Source organism: Protomyctophum parallelum, assembly GCF_964188405.1.
Source record: "Protomyctophum parallelum genome assembly, chromosome: 1".
Classification (NCBI taxonomy): Eukaryota; Metazoa; Chordata; class Actinopteri; order Myctophiformes; family Myctophidae; genus Protomyctophum; species Protomyctophum parallelum.
In genome coordinates, this window is record NC_139697.1 from 8,902,689 (window position 1) to 8,923,437 (window position 20,749).

At 41.6% G+C, this 20,749-nt stretch overlaps 4 protein-coding genes across 5 annotated transcripts in view; 1 reads left to right on the top strand and 3 right to left on the bottom strand.

Moving 5' to 3' along the window:
* Positions 1-57: 57 nt before the first annotated feature.
* eva1bb (eva-1 homolog Bb (C. elegans)) lies at positions 58-4,352 on the bottom strand. The gene is made up of 3 exons (XM_083787899.1): positions 3,734-4,352; positions 1,741-1,885; positions 58-1,457 (listed from the first exon to the last, which is right to left on the bottom strand). The coding sequence occupies exons 2-3, from the start codon at positions 1,805-1,807 to the stop codon at positions 1,024-1,026; spliced, it is 501 nt and encodes a 166-aa protein (XP_083644025.1). The 5' UTR covers positions 1,808-1,885; positions 3,734-4,352; the 3' UTR covers positions 58-1,023.
* A 1,614-nt stretch (positions 4,353-5,966) lies between these two features.
* On the bottom strand, positions 5,967-8,996 carry lsm10 (LSM10, U7 small nuclear RNA associated). Of its 2 annotated transcripts, none has more exons than XM_083769942.1 (2): positions 8,904-8,996; positions 5,967-6,683 (listed from the first exon to the last, which is right to left on the bottom strand). In XM_083769942.1, exon 2 carries the CDS (start codon positions 6,657-6,659, stop codon positions 6,249-6,251), a length of 411 nt encoding a protein of 136 aa, XP_083626068.1. In that variant the 5' UTR covers positions 6,660-6,683; positions 8,904-8,996; the 3' UTR covers positions 5,967-6,248. The 2 variants fall into 2 exon arrangements, with proteins under 2 accessions (XP_083626068.1, XP_083626069.1); XM_083769943.1 differs by having other exon boundaries at positions 8,908-8,986.
* Positions 8,289-20,749, top strand: part of zc3h12ab (zinc finger CCCH-type containing 12Ab) — a gene marked incomplete at its 3' end in the record, with an annotated part of 30,458 nt that continues 17,997 nt past the window's right edge. Inside the window, 2 exon segments of the mRNA XM_083762195.1 lie at positions 8,289-8,386; positions 10,811-10,936. Coding sequence (XP_083618321.1) covers positions 10,830-10,936 — 107 coding nt within the window. The 5' untranslated portion in view covers positions 8,289-8,386; positions 10,811-10,829.
* On the bottom strand, positions 11,054-16,369 carry oscp1a (organic solute carrier partner 1a; the record flags this gene model as incomplete). Its single annotated transcript, XM_083778293.1, has 10 exons — positions 11,054-11,075; positions 11,157-11,293; positions 11,478-11,538; positions 11,797-11,925; positions 12,021-12,124; positions 12,227-12,307; positions 13,483-13,650; positions 14,381-14,535; positions 15,502-15,531; positions 16,255-16,369. The coding sequence occupies 10 exons, from the start codon at positions 16,367-16,369 to the stop codon at positions 11,054-11,056; spliced, it is 1,002 nt and encodes a 333-aa protein (XP_083634419.1).

Below are 20,749 nucleotides of genomic sequence, written 5' to 3' on the forward strand. Positions count from 1 at the left end.
TGCTAAAGAGTGCAATCTCATCTGTTTTTACACTAGGCAACTGAATAATGATTTTGGCTAACTCATATCAGGAGAAGTTGAGTCTCACTATGACTGCATTGAGAGTTGTTTTCTCTGGCTCTAACAATCACCAATTTAGCCAGCGACATTTCCAGCAAGACACTCAGCGGACACTGGACAGAATAAACTTTAGTGCCTAAACAAGCACCCTTTTCATTCAAGGAGGGCTGCCTGAATAAGAAAAAACCAACCCAGAAAAATATAAGAGGGTCTCTTGGGACATAACCTTGGATGCAATGAGCATTGCACTATGAAGCTCTACATTGGTAATCTACAGTAGAGCAGACTCAGCAGAGGTGTCTGGTCTGGGGGACAAGTGGCCTTTTCATACCCCTGTAATGGACATGTTTTAGCAGGGAACTACAGTGTTGCTGCTGAAAATGCAAGGGTTATGGGAACTGTGGAAAGAAACAGGAACTCAGGAAGCGTTGGGGTCAGAGATTAGAACTAAATTGGGTAGAAGGCTCCAGAGTTTCTGTGGGAAGCAGCCATCTCTGCTAACATTGGTCCCCCTGGCTGGAACTGCCTTTGTGGGAATAACCTGACTAATAGTAAATAATCACACAGACGTTTGTACAGTGATGCAACACTGCTGGCAATTTATCAATTTTGTTCAAGTCAAATACATGGTTCTATTCAGACACAGTGGTTAAAAGTTTAAATTAGTCACATTGCCAAGACAGAACAGAGGGACCTGCTGTTATGCCACGAAGAATATGCATTAATCATACTCAGTTTGTTGCCGAAACGTTGGTTTCGTATTAAGTTTTTTGCACGAGCTGTGTGACCTCTTTCTTTTTCAATGCCACAAAAAATAAACAAAACACATTTGTTATGTCATGTATAAGAACTCAAACATGAACACAAATCAAGGTAAACAAAACTTTGTTCCTTTCCAATGTAAGTCCTGCATGTCTTATGCAGTTTCTAGTGGATTTGCTTGTGGCATGGGTTGGGTGTCTCTCAGTGGTAATGTACCCGCCCAATTGTCCCTGTCCCGGTGACCAGGATATCTGGCTGTCCATTCCTCCATATCTCCCTCACTATGCGCTCCCTCTCCTCCAGACGGCGTGCCTTCTCCAGTTCCTCTGCCGACGCAAACACGTCGAGACTCTGAAGAGTTCCATTAGTAGACTGGCTACTGACACTCATCATGCATGGCACCACTGTCACCTTGGGAATCTCTGAGTCTTCCCCATATTCCTCCCCAGTGCTCTCATCCTCTTCTTCCTCACTGGACAGCTTAAGCTGCCTCCTCTCCGGGGAAGAGGGGGGAGCCTTTGCCTTGGGGCGATGGCGAGGCGTGCAGGCAATGCCCGTCACCAGGAGGCACAGTGCCAGGAGTAGGCCGAAACAAACGCCCATCATGAAATACAGAGCGAAGCTCTCTGGATTGGCTGTGTGTGCATAAAAACACAATGGTGTGTTTTGTTAGAGATTTATGAGCAATGAGCTAATATGATATTAAAATCATAACAATTACACAATAACACAATGTGTTCATTTAACTCAGAGTGTAAGCAACTAAGAATGAACCATTTACACTCGAGTTAAAATGACTCACAGGAGTTTGCAGTTTAAGTCCTGGAATTGGATGGATTTCCATTGAAATTATTCTTAAAGCATAAGAATAACAGGATTATATAGGCTACTGTATCTGAGCAACAGTGAGGCCATTACCTTGGATGTAAGCATAGGTAGCCATGCTGCTACTCAGCAGCTCCATGTCTCTCTGTATTGGGTCCATTTTGGATTACTCTGGTTGCACAGTTCACATCTCCAGCCCTCCTTGTACGCCACTGTCAGAGATTGTGCCTGTGAGACACTGTTGAACAAGCACAATAGCCGGTTACTTTAGTATATAAACCCCCAGAAGTCAAGAAATTCAGATAAATACTTTTTCGGCTTCACTTCGACAGATGATGATCTTTGACATGCAGTGTCATTCATGAAGCCAGTCCCTGGAGGTTTTAATTTAGAGGGCTAAGAGAATGCACGAGCATTCCAAATCGCCGCCCATCATTCTTGTGATGTAACGTCAGAGGTCATTGGACATGTCAAGGACATTGTTTTCCTGTGTGTGTCTGCTCTGGGGCGCCAGTGAGGTTTGTATTAACCATTTCTGTTGCAGTGAGTGACTGAGCACTGAGCAGTCTCTTCCGGTGGTGGTGGGAAAGGGGAGGTTGTTTTTATTTTTTCCCGTGCGAAATGGTGTGTTAGATTTCACATGCGTGCTCTGGCTTTATGTGGGGAGGGTTGGAGTAAGCAAGATATTCTTTGGTGACAATAAGGCCAAGCAAGGATGCGATTGGAGTGATCATCTAAATGGCCATTCCCCCATGGTTCCAGTGAAAAATCACTGATATTTTCCCTCATAACATACTCATGTCACTCACTCTGACAGCAACAATGAGTGATTGTGCGTGAGAGCAGGGTGTTTTTGTTGCTGAGCTCTACGTTCTCTCCAGAGTATAAAATCATGCCCAAAATCCAATCTGACCCATCAGTGCCATGGGTTGCTCTCCCTCCCACCCTGATCTTTATCCAGATGACTGTTGGCAGACCATGTGCACTTTCAAGGGTACTTTTCTCTATTTGCCCATTAAGCAGTGGTTACTATAGTAGCAAACCACTTGCGTGGTGTATTGACTCATGGGAAGCAGTAGGTCTAGACCAGCATTGCTTTGGCTTCTGTATTTAACTCTCATTGCTTGCTCAGTTGACTGCCCCCAGACGTTAATGACATAAGTGGACTGACCATTTTGTTTTTGTTTCAGATCACGTTAAGATAAACATCGTTTTCTTTTGGTTAAGGCGTTTGGCCTCCATTTAATCTCTATCCAAATTGCCCTCAGTTGTTTCTCTTTAAAGCACAAATTGTTTTTTCAAAACTGTGGTAATTACTGAATGAATGAATTTGAAAAATACAAAAAAGAGATTTTCTTTCTATTTTCCTCAAAACTCCACAGAAAATGTTAAAGAGTAAGTTAAATTGGCAATGCCATGCCAGTAACAACAACACACAATAATGTGACTGTTTTATGCAGGAATGGACTTCTTGGGACAGACACATTTAACACCTAAAATGTCCAGACAAGTCCAATAACTCTCTGGACATGCGTACACCAACAGCTGCAGCTGTTTATGTGCTCTGTGAAATGCACTCCCATTCAACCCTCTACCCTTCCTGCTTAGATAATCCAATTAAAGTCAAAAGATGAAACTTGAAAAATAATTCTATTTGATATTTATTTTACAGTATGTCTTCACACTTCCACCAGAGGTGAAAAAGTGGCATCTGTGGGAACCAACAAAATACAGTGACAAGCTAAAAAAGCAACTCCTTTGATCTTTTTGCTCTGTGAATTCTAGGTTGGAAACGGAGGCTTTCAACCTCTTTATAGCTACTACTACCTATAAAGTGTTTTATGGTCTGTAGGGACAGCAGTCGCCACTAATAAACTAGTCTGCCGCCTAGAGTGTTTCCAAGAAAATCACAATAGAAAGTAGGTTTAAAAAGTTTGACAATCTCTAATCCAACCCATTGGTGCTTAATCCAATCCATATCCATCTACATTAGATATAACCATAGAATAAATAAATGAAAGGGGAAAAAGATAAAAAATTATAATAATTTAAAAAAGAAAGACTGTTTCAAGTTTGTTTCACTCACCTCAACTTCTGGACCAGAGCAATACAGCTGGGCTACCAAACTGCAAAATAATTCCACTGATCAAACATTAAAATAAATTCCAAATTTGGAGTGACCTGTCACTGTATAAGTGGAATAAAAAAAAGAGTCCATCACAAACAAAACTTGGGTAATTCCATCGAATGTAGAGGAATAACAATGGACAGTGATTTCTCCTGACAGCCTGGACAGATGTTGCTGCTGTGAAACAGGAAGCCAGAAGGAAAACAGCACTCGTGCGTGTGTGTTGTCTCTATAGCATCAGCGTCAGCTATGACCCCACTCCCACTCCTCAGGGACAGGACCGCAGCCGAAAGGGGTCCAGACTCTTAAAAAAAAGGAGGTGCTTCCTGAGAGAAGTGTGTTGTGAGGGAGAAGAACTTTGTTTGCATGTACACTGGCAGAGACACACAGATACAATTCACCTGTTTAGTGAAAACACCCATTCAAGACCTTAAATCCAAGTAAATCACACTTTGGTCATCAAATCGACAGAGTTAATATAGCACACTTTACTGCAGGTATTCATCAGCACTCGTCTGACTTCTTTTTGGAGCTCCCTCTTTGGTGTGCCTGTGATCAGTGAGCACTGAGCAGTGATCACTGCTCTGGCAGCCAGGCCACAGTGAGCTCTGTTCAGTGTTAAGCCAGAAGGGTGGAACAGGAAATAGCTAGTCGGCTGCGGGCCGTCCGTGGAGCTGTGGGGTTTGGCGATTAAATCAGGCTTTTGTTTTAATCTCAGGTTTTGGGGAATAAGAGTTCAACAATATGTCCAATTGTCGATGCCTGAATGTGTTAAGTAAAGTCCACGGGTGCTGACTGCTGAGTGCAATGGTGCTCAATGGTTCTCAAAGGGTTTTCATAAGGACCCCCAAGTTTGTGCCAGGTACCCCATAAGAGATTTTAAAAAAATTGACTATCTATAAAGCAGCTCATGTGTTGCATTGTGCTGTGAGCTTGTATATAGGTTATTTTTAGATAGCCAAAAGCTAAAATAGGGCTTTAAAATGTCCTCATTTTGCTGGGGGACCCCTTGGAATCCCTCCAAGGGCCGGACTTTGAGAACTAGTGGTGTAGCAGGTGCCGTTGTTTGGTGGTGCCTGTGGAAGTGGCTCATACATTTATACAAGAATTGTTTATGCGGTCTTGCTCCTATGTGTGCCTCTTTAAAGTGCTATTCTGAGTTTGGCGGGTGTTGATGTGGCACCCAGTCCAGAGTTTTCAGAAAAGCTGTAAGCAGTCATTATGTGGGTTGTTGTTATTCAGAGGTTCTCAAAGAAAACAGTGGCTTGAGGACAAAACATGTCCAGCGTCAAAACCACATGCTCTACCCACAGGTCAAAACAATGATTCAACTGCCCATGTATATTCCTGAGATGATTTAGGACCGTATGACTCTTGCATCACCAGATTCTAGTGTTCCGCCCTGTGTGTGATAATATCACACCATATTATGGTGGCAGCACACCACTCAATCTACATTCCCAGGTTTATCTTAGCCCGCTGCCTCCTGTCTGTGTTATGTCAGGCCTGTCCTCTTCCTGACATGGCTTGGAAATAACACACGCCAAATTCCAAGAATTCTCCAATAACACTATTTGTCCGTAAGAGAACATTGGGATGGCAGTTTCCAAGGGAAACAGTCTCTTCCTTTCACTCTGCCCCTGCTCAATGCCATTGGCTAAATGCTTTATGGGTGCCAGCCAACCAATCACTGCATAGAGTGACAGCTCGGCTGTGCATGAGAGAGCAGTGTTTGTGAGATGGAGAGCTAAAGTGTGGAAACAGCCGCCTCTGTTTGTTTTTCCCTCCACACTAGTATTGATCATGAGCAATGTTTTCCCTGGCTGGCATATGGGCGTTTAGTCATTTTGGGCTGGTTCCATAGACAGACAGATGGGCACTGTGGTCAATGGCAGGGTTATTCAATGCTCATAAAGGAGGGCAGAGCAAGAAAATGTAAACACTGGACCACTCCTTCCCTGTTAACACCCTTTTCATTTTGAGTTATTAGCCACGTTCTCTGTATGTCATAATAGGTGAACATTCACCAAAAATGGCAAGATTGAGTTTGTAGATCGGCTATTTTCGGCAAAGGACGTTTGGTGTAGAGGGAAAAAAGGAGGGGACCAAGTATAGAACCTCTGGGGCACCCCAGTCAATGAAGTATAAAGTTTAAGTGATTAAGACATATTATAATCATAATCACAAGTATATTTATTTACAATGTCCATACAGTCAAAAAATATTATTCTGCTTCAAAATAAAGGAGAAAAACATAACATAGGCCTGGCCTACATGATACACAAGACAGCCAAAAGCGCTGCATTTATTTGGTGTGATAACTGTGAGTTCTTAAAACTTAATCCAGGAACTAAACTCTAAATATTTGTTTTGGGCTGCTGGTCCCAACCGAGGACAAAATAAACACCATGCATAAACACCATGCATTAGGCTATATATAATATAATGTTGCACCCCTGGCCTTAATAAAAAGTCAGTTCTTTTTCTTGGCAAACTCCTTCCTGCCACTTCTCTGCGCAAAGTTTCGGACATGGTGGATCTTGGCCAGCTGCCTCTGGATGGTCGTCATGATGTCCATGTGGTCGGGTATATGAACGTAGCGGACGTTCCTGCCAGTGATGAAGAGGTCCTCCAGCTGAGAGAGGCGGCCTCGTCGGTCCCGATAAAGCACTTTCTCCAGGCGCACGTTCATGAAGGCGTCCACGTTGACCAGGCGTCCCCGCGCCGTGCTCTCGTCGCGCATGTCCACCGTGGTCACCTCGCCATGCAGTCCCTGCAGGAGGATCACCAGGCTGTTCTCTGCGATGGTGCGCTCCCGGATTGAGTGGGTGATCTGTATCGCCCCACCCTGGGACACTCTTGGACTTATCCCCGCTGATTCCATTGACAGAGAAATAATGGAGTTTATCTGAGTAGGTGAACAAACAACCAGGTGTTCAAGTATTATTATTAGGAGTATTAGGTCTTTTGACACAATAAAATCTGGAAAGGTATATCCAAACAAGAAAAGCGTAAGTCTCAGGCACTATAACTAGAATGAACAGACTGTGGCTACATGCAACGCCCGGGATTCGAACTCGAGTATCCCGCGTGAAAGTCCAATATCTTAAGTTAACCACTAGACTAGACCAAAGGGATAACTCTTATGGACCAGGGGGAGATATTAGACTTTTGAGGCCATCAGGCTGAGGATGAGAGCTACTCTGCTACACTCACCCCCCGGGTCATGGCAGCAATGCAACGCCCGAGATTCGAACTCGGGTCTCCCGCGTGAAATTCCAACATCTTAGCCACTAGACCAAAGGGATATCCCTATGGACCGGGGAAGATATTAGAATTTTGAGGCCATCAGGCTGAGGCTGAGAGCTACTCTGCTACATACATAACAGCCAACATCACGTTTCAACCAAAACACTTGGTCTTCATCAGGACACGTCAGTGTGTGACATCATCATACCCGGAAGTTATGTGGGAATGCCTACTCAGTAGGCCCTACTGAGTGGTAAAAAACTACTTTCTGACCTTCACAGCCACTACATCCAAACAGAAAAGTCCTAATTAAACGACGTTAAACTCACTTTGCCACTCGATTTACCATTAACTTTATGCATGTGCATACCCTCTATATCAGGGGTTCCCAAACTGTGGTGCGTGGTGCACCCCTTGTGGTGCGCGGACGCCCTCTAGGGGGTGCATGACATGAATAGGGTACTGGCGGTTTTATGGTGTGTGTTATTTTACACAAACAGCAAAATCTGGTAAAACACTGTTGTAAGGAGATGTATAGAGCTACATGCTCAACACATCACAAGCAGCAGCTGCCTGTCTCTCAGTCAACCCTAAGCCATTCCAGTCTGTCAAAATGGGCAGGGGTGAGGTGGGTTCGGGGAGTGAGGCCAAGTAGTAACCTGAACAGTTTGTTTTGGGAGGTCTGGAGCCTTGTTTTAAGGGCCTTTGAGGTGCTGTGGTACCAAGAGGTGCATGCATAGTCGAAGAAACCTTGTACGAGGGCTCCTGTTAGGGTCTTCAAGGTGTTTTTGTTTCGTTGTTTCGTTGGTGGCCATTTTTATCACCGGAAAGATTTGCTTCCAGGATGGAACCTAGGTAGGTAATTTCATCTTTTCGTGTGATAATATTGTCACCCACTCTAACCAAGAAGCCATCAGCCTGGCTGAGATTACTATTTGCACGGCCAAAAAACCTTGGGAACCGCTGCTCTATATAGTCAATGGCATAGGGCCTATAGCAACTAACTAACTTTTCTATAGAAAATCATCCTCATCATATTGATAAACCATACTTAAATTGGGACAATTTATTATTATTAAGGCATTTTTGGTCCGATATGGCATTGGAATAACTAATTATTGTACATCCTAGTTGTGTATGTCTTGTCTACATATTTACTATTCTGTCGGAAGTTCCCAATGGCCATAGATGGCGGTAGTGAGGGGGCGTATCCGGTGAAAGCCGGAATTACGCTAAATGTAAACAGGAAGTAAACGAGGAGGAACAAATAGCGTTCGGTCACAAACTCTTCTATATTGAAAACTACGGACTAATACATTGCACAAGCACCCCGTGTGCCTCTCTAACACTTAGGGCATCGGGGTAAGCATCTTGTATTTTGAATTTGTACATGTTCGGTACCAACTGGTGCCCTGCTCCCTCAGGGTAATGAAGGGTAATGAAGCCTTTAATAGACTCGTAGATTGAAAATGTCAGAATCGATTAAATACATAGACGAGAGTCTAATGACTCTAATCTTAGGAATGACTCTAATCTTAGGCTAGGATGGGCGTCGTTTTTAAATCAGCCTACACTAGAATTAGTGCAGTTTCTTTTATATTCACTGCAGTACGTATGTAAAACAATGCTTTGCCTTTGCATGATTGATCAGATACCTCGAAAAAATGATAGAGAGAGCCTGAACTTTATAAACTGTGGTGGCGATGGTGGTGGTATTATCCTAGTAGTATTAAAGCTCACAAGTCACAATGCAGTTTCGCGTTGTTGTGAGCTTTTTCAGGTTTAAGAATAACAACAACACGTGCTGCATAGCAGACAGGATCATTTTGATTTCCAAAACAATAATATGCCCAACAAAGTTAAGTTTACACAACTTTACCTGCAATGATTTATTTTAGTCCATCCATTCGAAATCAAATTTATTTCTCTTCGGAAGTAAATTAAAACACATTTGTGGCAAAGGAAGAGAACCCTGGTGACGTAGATTTTTTACGTCACATATTTCCTTCTCCATAACTACCATGGATACATACTACATCGCCCTCTAGTGTTTCCCCATAGTTTCTTCAGAAGCTGTAATAATGTTTTTGTTTGCTAGCCTAAACATTAGAGGTTTTATGACCAGATGGATTCAGATTCAGATTATTCTATTTTTGTAACTGTATTAAATGCAGTAACATTTCGTCCATATGAAAATGTAATGTCTATTGCAGTTGAAACTCAGACTGTATGGGTGATATTATATATTTACAGCTGCATATATTCTGGAACAAATGTAAACATTTTAGAGACATTGTTACACATTTTAATGTAAAGTAAAAGTCCGTAATTCAAAATGTACAAAAGTATTGGCATCAAAATGTACTTAAAGTACCAAATGTAAAAGTACTCATTATGTAGAATGTCCCATTTCAAATCGTTTGAAAATAACAGTTACAAAGCATTGTGAGCTTGTAGATCGACTATTTTCAAATGACCTTAAATGTATAGGCCTATGGGGCTGGAGTGGGTAATGTATGTTTTGTAAAATATACAATGGAACTAGTAGTATCTAAAGTTTTCAAATATTTGTAGTGGAGTAAAAGTACAATATTTCGTAGTGGAGTAGTACAAGTATTGGAAATTGGAAATATAGGCTACTGAAGTAAAGTACAAATACCTCAAAATTGTACAAGTGTGTAAAGTACTACAGTAGCCTACTTATTTACAGTAGTAAATGGACTTAGTTACTTTCCACCACTGTGTATCTGAGATAAAAGACTGCAGGATCAATCTAGCTGTACATTGGAAATTATATATTATAAATTTAATTTATATATACACACAGCAGTGTGTGGTTGGCCACACACTGCACATCTGACAGTCCCACTATAGAGTAGACTCATCCTCTTCACAGGGGACATGCACCGTGATCACCAGAAAAAGAAACCAGACAAACAAACACTAGAATCAGGCTTCCATGTTGTCCATCATGGCCAACAGATCATCTCCTTTGTTGCTGGTAGTGACCTCCTCTTGCTGCACTCCCTGGTCTGCAAACTCTCCCGCAATTCGGGCCAACTCGGTGGTGGCCTGCTCATCCTGAGTCAAGCCAAACACAAAAACGTACCGTATGTAGCCTATTGTATTACATACAATTGTACATTGTTAACAAAGTTGTTAATTAATCAGTAAATCAGGCAAAAACCTGAAATTGCAACCAATCCATACCTGCATCGCTTGGATGTTTATGATTTCATATAGGGGCTCATCACGTCCATTTAAAGATCCCCTGTTAAAGAAAATGGGAGCTTTATGAAATGCTCATCATTGGTCTATTTAATAATAGAACTCTGATCAGAAAATATGCGTATTAAGGGGTTTGTTTCCTACAGGTTAAAAATCACACCAATGTGAAGTGAGGGGCACTCATATCATCGTACATCATCATACATCATCTCATTCCAGCCAATTAGAATTTGCGTCCTCACCTTCATCATCAATGTTTGTGTTTACGTAATGTTTGTGTTTACACAAACACTCAAAACTGTCTATTTTCAATGGCATTTAATGTTTGTGTTGGGACAAAACTGATCATTCATTATCAATGGCATTCAATGTTTGTGTTAGGACAATGTTTGTTTTACACACACCCTCAAAGCTGGACATGGGCCCTCACAAAATACAGAAGGATACAAACCAGGGAGATTTAGGTGTGCATTGACACTATAATCGCTTATGCTTAATGTTTTTTTTGTTAACTTTTAGAGTAGCCAATTATTTACACCCTTTTTCTCCCCAATTTAGTCGTTATGCCACTGACTGCATGCTGTCATATGATATCCTACTGACTCACCTGCCAGTGAGGAGCCCCAACCGGGAGGTCATAGAGCCTTCGTCCTACTCCTCCTGCCCAACACTCCCTGCTGACAGGTAACATATATCACCCTACCCACCCGACTTCCCACCGTCGAACACAAGCCAATTTTGTGTTTGTGTAAACGTCCGACAAAACCGGTTGCACCACGGTGGATTCGAACCCACAACTTTTTACCCGTGTGTAGTTTTGAACCTGTGCAGGAAAACAAACACACAATTGGCCTAGCGTTTCATGCCCCTTTAAGATGCTGGGCCATGTAAAAAATTAACTCACGCTTCCTCTCCAGTCGGAAACAGGTTGATACGAAAGCCTGTCTCAGCACTTTGCGTGTTTCCAGCCTCCATGCCTCCCATCAAACGTGCCAAAAGGTTGAGCTCTTCTTTGGCCAGCAGGTTAGGGGTGTCATCTGTCTGTATAGTACGATAAGTATACAGGGCTTGGTTAGTGGTTACTCAAATATTGGCTCCAAAATATTTGTATGCAGAGCTTAATTTATACTACATGATTTACAACACATTTAATAACTTGTAGATCTGTTATTTTATGGCAATACTATGAAATTAATTAGGGTTCACGTTTTTTCTATGATGATACCTTGATGGCAGGGCTCTTAGTCTTAGATGTCTGTGTGTCTTCCAGATATGTTGCAGTGTACCTTTTAATTCAGTAACCAAAACAACACAACAAAAAGTGTTACAATTACAAGAGTCTGGTTGCCCTTTCGGGCAACCACACTAATTAAAAATAACACAGACATTGGCAATCTCATAAATGTCATGTTTACCCCTATTTAAGTCAGATTTGCTCACTGACACACACACACACACACACACACACACACACACACACACACACACACACACACACACACACACACACACACACACACACACACACACACACACACACATACATGTTTTTTCCAAGTACAATGACTCTGTTGCCATGTAGTTCAAAAGAACCCTCTCTGATGGGGCTGGTATAACAGCCTCCTGTGGGGAATAGGCTTCGCTTCACTTCTCTCCCCTTATGATCAAACGTTCTGTGGAAATAGGAAGCAATACATTGTGAGACCAATCTTCGAATGAGTCAGCGATAACCTTCACGGTTAAATCAGCTATTCAACAAATTGATGACCTGATTAGTCCTGGGACTTCCATCCTATGGGGCACTGGACCTGAAGTTGACAGGGCAAAGCGCCCATTAGGATTCTGTATCTTATGCCTGAGGAAATGTGACACCTGGTCATGAGAGGGGAAAGAAACGAAGGCTGATAAGAACTGAATTGGCAGTCTCATTGGCTCATCTAAACTGATGGTCAAGCATAAATAACATGGACTCACACGAACATGCATGTCTTGAAAGAATATGAGCAGTGTTTGCCTGAGTAGTTGGAATTCAGCTTCAGGTAGAGATGTGTATATCTACATGAAAGACAGAAAACAATGATGTCATAAGTTATTTTAATTATTCAGCGATTTCATCAGTGATGAATATTTATTGATCCTTATAGACTTTTCACAGATAATATAGACTTCCCGTCAGCTTATAGTGGAAGGGTTCTCAAAAGTTTCAGGCCGCGACCCCCCAAAATAATCGAATGTGAACTGGGGACCCCCCACCCTGACAAGCACTTGGTATTGTCGACATTGCATTTAATTTGACTCGGTTCCACAGATACATATTAGGAAAATAGCTCACAACGCCTCGTACTGCATTTGCCTCTTTGTTACATGATATTTTACAATCTGGCCAATTTGGTCTTAAATTGTAACTTCAGATATATGTAGACACCCTGTATACACTTTTATAATTTGGCTGTCCCGACCCCCAGTTTGGGAACCACTGGCTTAGGTAATCACTGAGAAGGTTGCCAGTTTGACCCCATGGCTTGCTCAGTATGTAATGTGTGCTTGAGCAAGACCCTGGCTCTAACAGCTCCCCCCTAAGCGCTCATCATACCCAGCTGACTAGCCATCAGCTAGGTCAGGGGTAGGCTAGGGCAAAGAAGTATGTAAGGGAATAACTATAAGAGGTCTTATTTTGTTTTTCTTTACATTTTAATCATAATTTATTATTGTAGTAGGAATACACTTATTCTTACATTCTCCAATAATAAATAATAATAAAGTGACATCTATACACAAGATTAAAAATAAATAAACAAATTATTGAAGGAAAATATATAATTTATTGATGCCTGGATGCCACCGCCAACACTGCTGGTTTACTGGTATATTTAATCTGCTTTGAGAAATTAGCAAACAATAAAAAAGTTATATTGAAAGGCCAGAAAAAGCACAAACAATTCAATATATATTCTGTGGCTCCAGACATAATTTCTATCAATTTTGGGGCCAAAAATGTCTCTTTTAATAATCAAGGTTGCCTACCCCTGAGCTAGGTGAAGCTATAACTGAATTTCCCCCAAGTGGGATTAATAAAGGTCTACGTTTGTTTGCATACAAATATCCATGCTATGATGAGGAAATGTCAAGAATGAATCCAGGACTGATTAATCATTACATGTGTTGATATCATAATCAATATATTATCATAACATAATGCGATCATCATCAGTGAGTCCCGTCAGCAGTACCTCAATGATCTTCCGATGGGTGTCGTCCACTTGGTTCAAAACCACGGGAGTGTCTTTAACAAACTCTCTGATGGTGTCTATGTGGTTGTAAGAAATGAGCAGCAAGTCTTTGGGCCGTGGACAATGGAAGATCTGATACTTGAAGGCCATCACCATTAGTTCATAAAGCTTCATGGGAAAAATCAGGAAAAGGGCAGTCAAGATGAAGTACAAAATTGAGCAAGAGATATAGATGAAACCAGCTAGGCACTTATCATGGTAAATAAGTGTTGGGGAAGTGACTTAATGTAGTTGACATAGAAGTTGTTAGAAGTTGACATAAATTACACATTACTTTCAATTAGAAGGAGTTGACATAAGTTAGAATATCGCTGTCTGGGCCAACGTACTGTTACATTTTCATTACCTTTGTGTTAAAAAAGGACTAAGCTCAATATTAAATGAAATTTATGCTAAATTGAATACAAAAGAATGCCACAATAATGTTATTGGAATTAAAATGCTGTATGGACAAAATACATTCCTTTGCTTTTTATATCCCTGGTTATTGTGGTTCTTCATTTTTATGTGGCTGGTGTGGAATATGTTTTATCTCTGCTTCTGGTCCATGTATTCCCCTTTGGGAGAAAATTAATTAATTAAAATAAATTATGTTAACCGTATTAACACTGGGGGATCATTAAAAAAAAAATCTAAAATAGCAAAAATAGCAGATCTACAAACTCACACCACCTCACGATGTGACATGTTGCGATGCGACACGTTATTGTTCAATAATCATCACACAAACAAGTATATAATATAAGCATGTATAACCCCCGTTTTACAAATAGCTGGTAATAAAATAGCCAGTACCTATGGTAACGATTTTAAATATCAGTGCATTATTAGTGCATACCCTATCCATGCTGGCTGGGCTGAGCCTCATGATTGAGGAATGTGCAAGACGTGTAAGCACAGTTTTCATTGTCCTATGAGAGTACAGCTGTTGAGGCTTCAGAAGCTCGTCCATAAAGGCCCTACTATACATGGTCGCAGTGATGTCGTTCATAACTATGCATGCAAACGGGACAGGAACAGATGAATGGTTAGTATAGGCATGTAACGATTTATCGTAAATCGATTAAAATCGACACAAACTGGTGACAATTTAAACCGATTTAATAAAAAAATGTTTTCAGTCAATTGATATACTGTATTGAAAATATGAGAGGAGTAAACACAGTATTGTTAAAAAAAAGAGAGAGAAGAAAAATAATTAATATAATTATAAAAATAAATGAAAACATTCCATTTGTCTGGAATCTTTTTTGTGAGAAATCGTATTGTGAACCTAGTATGGTATCCTGAGTTCAGTGAATCATTACATGCCTTATGGTTAGTTCTGAACAACTTGTATAACGGCAAAGCACATAATAGAAGTTGCAAATCCTTTCAATTGTATGCTATTTTACTTGTACTAATAGTATTAGTACAGGTAGGGCAGCGGTGGCCTAAGGGTTAGAACTTAGAGGAGCGCCCGGACGGGCAGGAAAGATCTGGATGGGGAAGTGATTGTCATCACTCACCCAACACCGCTGAAGTGCCCTTGAGCAAGGCACTGAACCCCCAACTGCTCCCCCTGGAGCTGCTTAGTGGCCAACAGTATAAGACTGTGGTTGTACTGGTCAGCTCCCAGGTTTTAATGTGTGTGTGCGTGTGTGTCTGTCTGTGTGTTTCTATGTGCAGGGTGTTGCTGAAAATGAGCACCTGTGCTCAGCTACTTCCCTGGGTAAATAAAGAATAAAAAAATGAGTGATGAATGAATAATAGTGAATTATACCCCACGAAAAGCTGATAATGAAATGTGAATGTTTACTGTTAGATGCAGTTTAGCATGTTGCATCAGACGACTGTATCTTACACTACATCAGGTTATACACTACAGGATCTACAGTTAATGAACTACATGGTGTCTACAGGAAAAAGGAAGCTAACTGAATACAGTACAATAATAGAGAGTGAATAGTGAAACAATACCTCTCTTTCTATCATTATCTGTCCATAAACCTTTGGCAAACAAGAACAAACACATCATATTGAAAGAGTTATTACCATTATCATTGGATTGTGTGTGTGTGTGTGTGTGTGTGTGTGTGTGTGTGTGTGTGTGTGTGTGTGTGTGTGTGTGTGTGTGTGTGTGTGTGTGTGTGTGTGTGTGTGTGTGTGTGTGTGTGTGTGTGTGTGTGTGTGTGTGTGTGTGTGTGTGTGTGTGTGTGTGTGGGTGCGCGCGCGTGCGTGGGTGGCTGGGTGTGCGTGGGTGCGCACGCATGCGTGCGTGCGTGTGTGGAGGACATGGGAAGTATAGGTCTGAATATATATTTAAATAGACTAATATGGTCCCTTAAACTAAGCTTACGACATGTTTGTAGCAGAATATTCACATCATAGTACATCATAGTGTAATATAGCTTCATGATGTGGATTTCATCTTTTTACCAGGGAGACCGTATAGTTTGTTCACCATCAGAACAAACCAATATAGTACAGTATCATACAGCATCTAAAGCTGAATCAAGTGTTTTTAAAAATTGTAGGCCAAATATTCTGAGGTAGCTTTCCAGGGAACCCATTTGTAGTTCCCCCATTATACATGATGTTTTTATATCCTTTCTGGATTTATAAGGATCAGTTGGTAGCTGTCCATCGATCCTTGAAAGGATCACATGGGACTACTGTAGCTTGTTTGCACCCAGCTGGTCTATTTTCTATGTTCTATAATGTCATCTCTACCTTTCTCTGAATTGTCCTCAGCTGTGTTGTTGTTAGCACGAAGACGTTGGTCCAGTATATACAGCATTTCTCCACCAAGATTGATGAAAACAAGGGGGAGAGTTTTCATAGACATCTTGTAAGGCAAGGGGATTATCTGCTAGCAGACTGGATACAAAATACGTTAATGTGGTGGAAATGTGGCTATTTTGCAGAGGGGAAAATACTCTTTTCACGAATAATATCCAAGTGTTCTTGATGTTTCTGCCCAGAACCAAACTCACTTATTGTCAGTGTGATATGTGCATAATTTCTCTGCAGTAAGGTATTAGCATGCCTCTGTGGCTAGTTCGTCTCAATGAAATGCAACAGGTGGCCAGGAAGGGATCAGCAGTGGTTATAAGCTTATTGGTTGAGGTTCATATGACGGCATTGCACAACCAGCCAATGGTGGAAGAATTTGTCTTGGAATATCAAACAACACAAGGAGACTTAATGTGCTATATAAATAAAGACTGATTTGATATATCGTGCATCCCTATTAAGAAGTGCTTACAATTGTTATACATGCATTTCTAGCTCAGTCTTAAATCCCCACAAAAGCAGTTTGCACACTGTCAATGATGTGTAAATCAAAAACCTTGGAACTGCATAATACTAGTATAATTTATCAGGTCATTTACATTGTTAGTGTTTGTGTCCAAACAAAGTTAAAAAAAAAAGAAGATCCATCCACGCTGCATAAAATAACACAAATGAACCTATACAGTAGTATGTCTCTGACTGTACAAGTTCAGTCTAAGCACTATCTACACTTTCTTTTTCTATTTGCTTATCTTCAATTTTACTCTCTCCCTCTCTCTCTGTCTCACACACACACACGCGCGCACGCACGCACACACTCACATTCACACATGCAGGCGCGCAAACACCTGCGCATGCATGCACACACACACACACACACACACACACACACACACACACACACACACACACACACACACACACACAGTCACACAGTCACACAGTCACACACACACACACACACACACACACACACACACACACACACACACACACACTCACACACACAGTCACACACACACACACACACACACACACACACACACACACACACACACACACACACACACTATCTCACTCTTGTTGCAATGAATGGTATTGCATATGCAAATCTATCTTCATGCATGTTGACTTTACACAGAGTAGACGTTTAAGACAGACAATTGCATCTGCAACTAACCACTTGGTTTACGGGTTAACGCTTAAGCTGTTGTTTATGTGTACAGTCACATAATTTGTGAAAGAATTACGACATGTAATGAGAAATAAGAGAGGGAGATACAGTTGAGTGGATTTCACCAGTCACCAAACCAAATGGAGGTCCAAAAGTGCATCTGGCTTCTATCGTTGTAAGTACGAAATCATAATGCATGTGTAGAAATGTTTTGTTACAATATATTAGCTAGTACTGAATCATGAGTAATTTGTATATTAAAACATCACTTAAACATTTCAAAATTCAGCATGAAATACCGTTTTGCATTATCTGATTTATATAGTTTTTGTTTCAGTTTGATACATCTAACCAACTGTCAAAATTGTCCCCCCTAGAACTGTTACAATCGCCTGCTTAAGTTCAGAAAAAGGATTCAATGATGAACCAGCCTTGGCTGAAAGCTCTTATAACTTGAATTGGATGGAATCTATACCTGACACCACACCGATCTCAGCTATTTCTATACCTGGAACACATGAAAGCCTAACTCTGTACGGAGGACTATTTATACAATGTCAAGCTTGGACCTTAGACAAACAACTAAAAGTGGGAATTCGATATTTTGAAGTGCATGCTTGGAACTTGATTGGAAAAGATATCTCTATCCGAGATAGCCATATGATGATTTGGCAACATATGACATTTGATGAAGTCTTTAAGATCGTTTTGGACTTCTTAGATGGATATAGCAGTGAGACCGTGCTTTTGAGAGTGACTCTACATGGATTATATAAAAAGTATATTGCAAAATCCATCCTGAAGCTCATTAAAAACCTTGAGGATAGAGTATGGACCCAACTTTCAGTTCCAAACATGCAGCAGGCAAGGGGTAAAATTGTGTTTGTTCAGAGTGACAATTTTAATACTGGAGTCCTTATCCATGATACATTTTTCCCTGGTGATGGTATGTACATGGGCACTAAGAACAAGATGAAGAAAGTGAGGAAACATCTACAGGAAGCACAAAATAATTGTGCACATCATATTGTTTTAACAGACACCACAGGTACAATAATCCCCAGGATAGTGGCCCAGGGGATTAACAGTGAGCTCAGTGACTTTATGGTGGAACACAAGAAGAGGTCTTCACCCCCAGGGTGCTTAGGTGTATTAACCACGAACTTCCCCAGCCCTGAACTTGTAAAGAACATCATTGAAATCAAGCCTTGCTTTTGTGGCAATGTACCTAACATTGGAGGCACCTCTAAGTCGCCACTTAAACTTGAGCCACAAACATTTGAGCCGGTTTCCAAACGGGTACCAGAAACAACGTTTCTACCAGAATCAGCCCATGAGTCACTCACTACTGACAAAGCATCACATTCTGCACCCACACCTGAAACTCATGCAACACCAGGACCTATAGTTGACAAAGGGCCAGAAGCAACACTTGAAGGGCATACCACACTTGAACTTACATTTCAGTCAGAAACAATACCTGGGCTACAGAACACAATTCAGCATGTGACTGAACCTCAACCAGAAGTTATATCTCAGCCTCCCGTCACACTTGAAAAAGCAGCTGAGTCTGAGTCACCAAGAACCGAGCAACGTTCTGAAGCAACACTTGAGTCAAAACCGAGTCCTGAAGCATCATCTCAGTTCGGACAGTCGCCTGTGCCACTCACAACACCTGAACCAATGTCTAAGAAAGAGACCGAACCAACGTTTGAACCCAACTCAAATCCTGCAACAACATCTGGACCAGCATCTAAGGCAGAGTCACCAACATCGCAATCAGAGTCAGAGCCAACACTTGAGTCACTCACTAAGGCTGAAAAAGCATCATATTCAGAACCCACACCTGCACCTCCCTCCACAGCAGGACCTATAGTTGATCAAGGGCCAGAAGCAACACTTGAAGGGCGTACCACACTTGAACCTATGTTTCAGTCAGAAACAATACCTGAGCTACAGACCAAAATTCAGCATGTGACTGAACCTCTACTAGAAGTGATATCTCAGCCTCCTGTCACACTTTTAAAAGCACCTGAGTCTGAGTCACCAATAACCGAGCAACGTTCTGAAGCAACACTTGAGTCAAAAACTAACCCTGAAGCATCATCTCAGTTTGAACAGTCGCCTGTGCCACTCACAACAGCTGAACCAATGTCCAACAAAGAGAACGAACCAACGCTTGAACCCAACTCAAATCCTGCAACAACATCTGGACCAGCATCTAAGGCTGAGTCACCAACATCGCAATCAGAGTCAGAGCCAACACTTGAGTCAATCACTAAGGCTGAAAAAGCATCATATTCAGAACCCACGCCTGGACCTCCCTCCACAGCAGGACCTATAGTTGATCAAGGGCCAGAAGCAACACTTGAAGTGCGTACCACACTTGAACCTATGTTTCGGTCAGAAACAATACCTGAGCTACAGACCACAATTCAGCATGTGACTGAACCTCTACTAGAAGTGATATCTCAGCCTCCTGTCACACTGGAAAAAGCACCTGAGTCTGAGTCACCAATAACCGAGCAACGTTCTGAAGCAACACTTGAGTCAAAAACTAACCCTGAAGCATCATCTCAGTTTGAACAGTCGCCTGTGCCACTCACAACAGCTGAACCAATGTCCAAGAAAGAGTCAGAAACAATACCTGAGCTACAGACCACAATTCAGCATGTGACTGAACCTCTACTAGAAGTGATATCTCAGCCTCCTGTCACACTGGAAAAAGCACCTGAGTCTGAGTCACCAATAACTGAGCAACGTTCTGAAGCATCACTTGAGTCAAAAACTAACCCTGAAGCATCATCTCAGTTTGAACAGTCACCTGTGCCACTCACAACAGCTGAACCAATGTCCAAGAAAGAGAACGAACCAACACTTGAACCCAACTCAAATCCTGCAACATCTGGATCAGCATCTAAGGCTGAGTCACCAACATCGCAATCAGAGTCAGAGCCAACACTTGAGCCACTTACTACTCCAGAAAAAGCATCATATTCAGAACCCATGCCTGGACCTCCCTCCACAGCAGGACCTATAGTTGATCAAGGGCCAGAAGCAACACTTGAAGGGCGTACCACACTTGAACCTATGTTTCAGTCAGAAACAATACCTGAGCTACAGACCACAATTCAGCATGTGACTGAACCTCTACTAGAAGTGATATCTCAGCCTCCTGTCACACTTAAAAAAGCACCTGAGTCTGAGTCACCAATAACCGAGCAACGTTCTGAAGCAACACTTGAGTCAAAAACTAAC

Excerpts from the sequence above, each read along its gene's own strand:
- eva1bb (XM_083787899.1), bottom strand. The coding sequence starts at position 1,807 with ATGGACCCAATACAGAGAGACATGGAGCTGCTGAGTAGCAGCATGGCT. Across the intron at positions 1,458-1,740 it reads TACCTATGCTTACATCCAAG|CCAATCCAGAGAGCTTCGCT; the intron begins GTAATGGCCTCA and ends ATGCACACACAG.
- lsm10 (XM_083769942.1), bottom strand. The coding sequence starts at position 6,659 with ATGGAATCAGCGGGGATAAGTCCAAGAGTGTCCCAGGGTGGGGCGATA.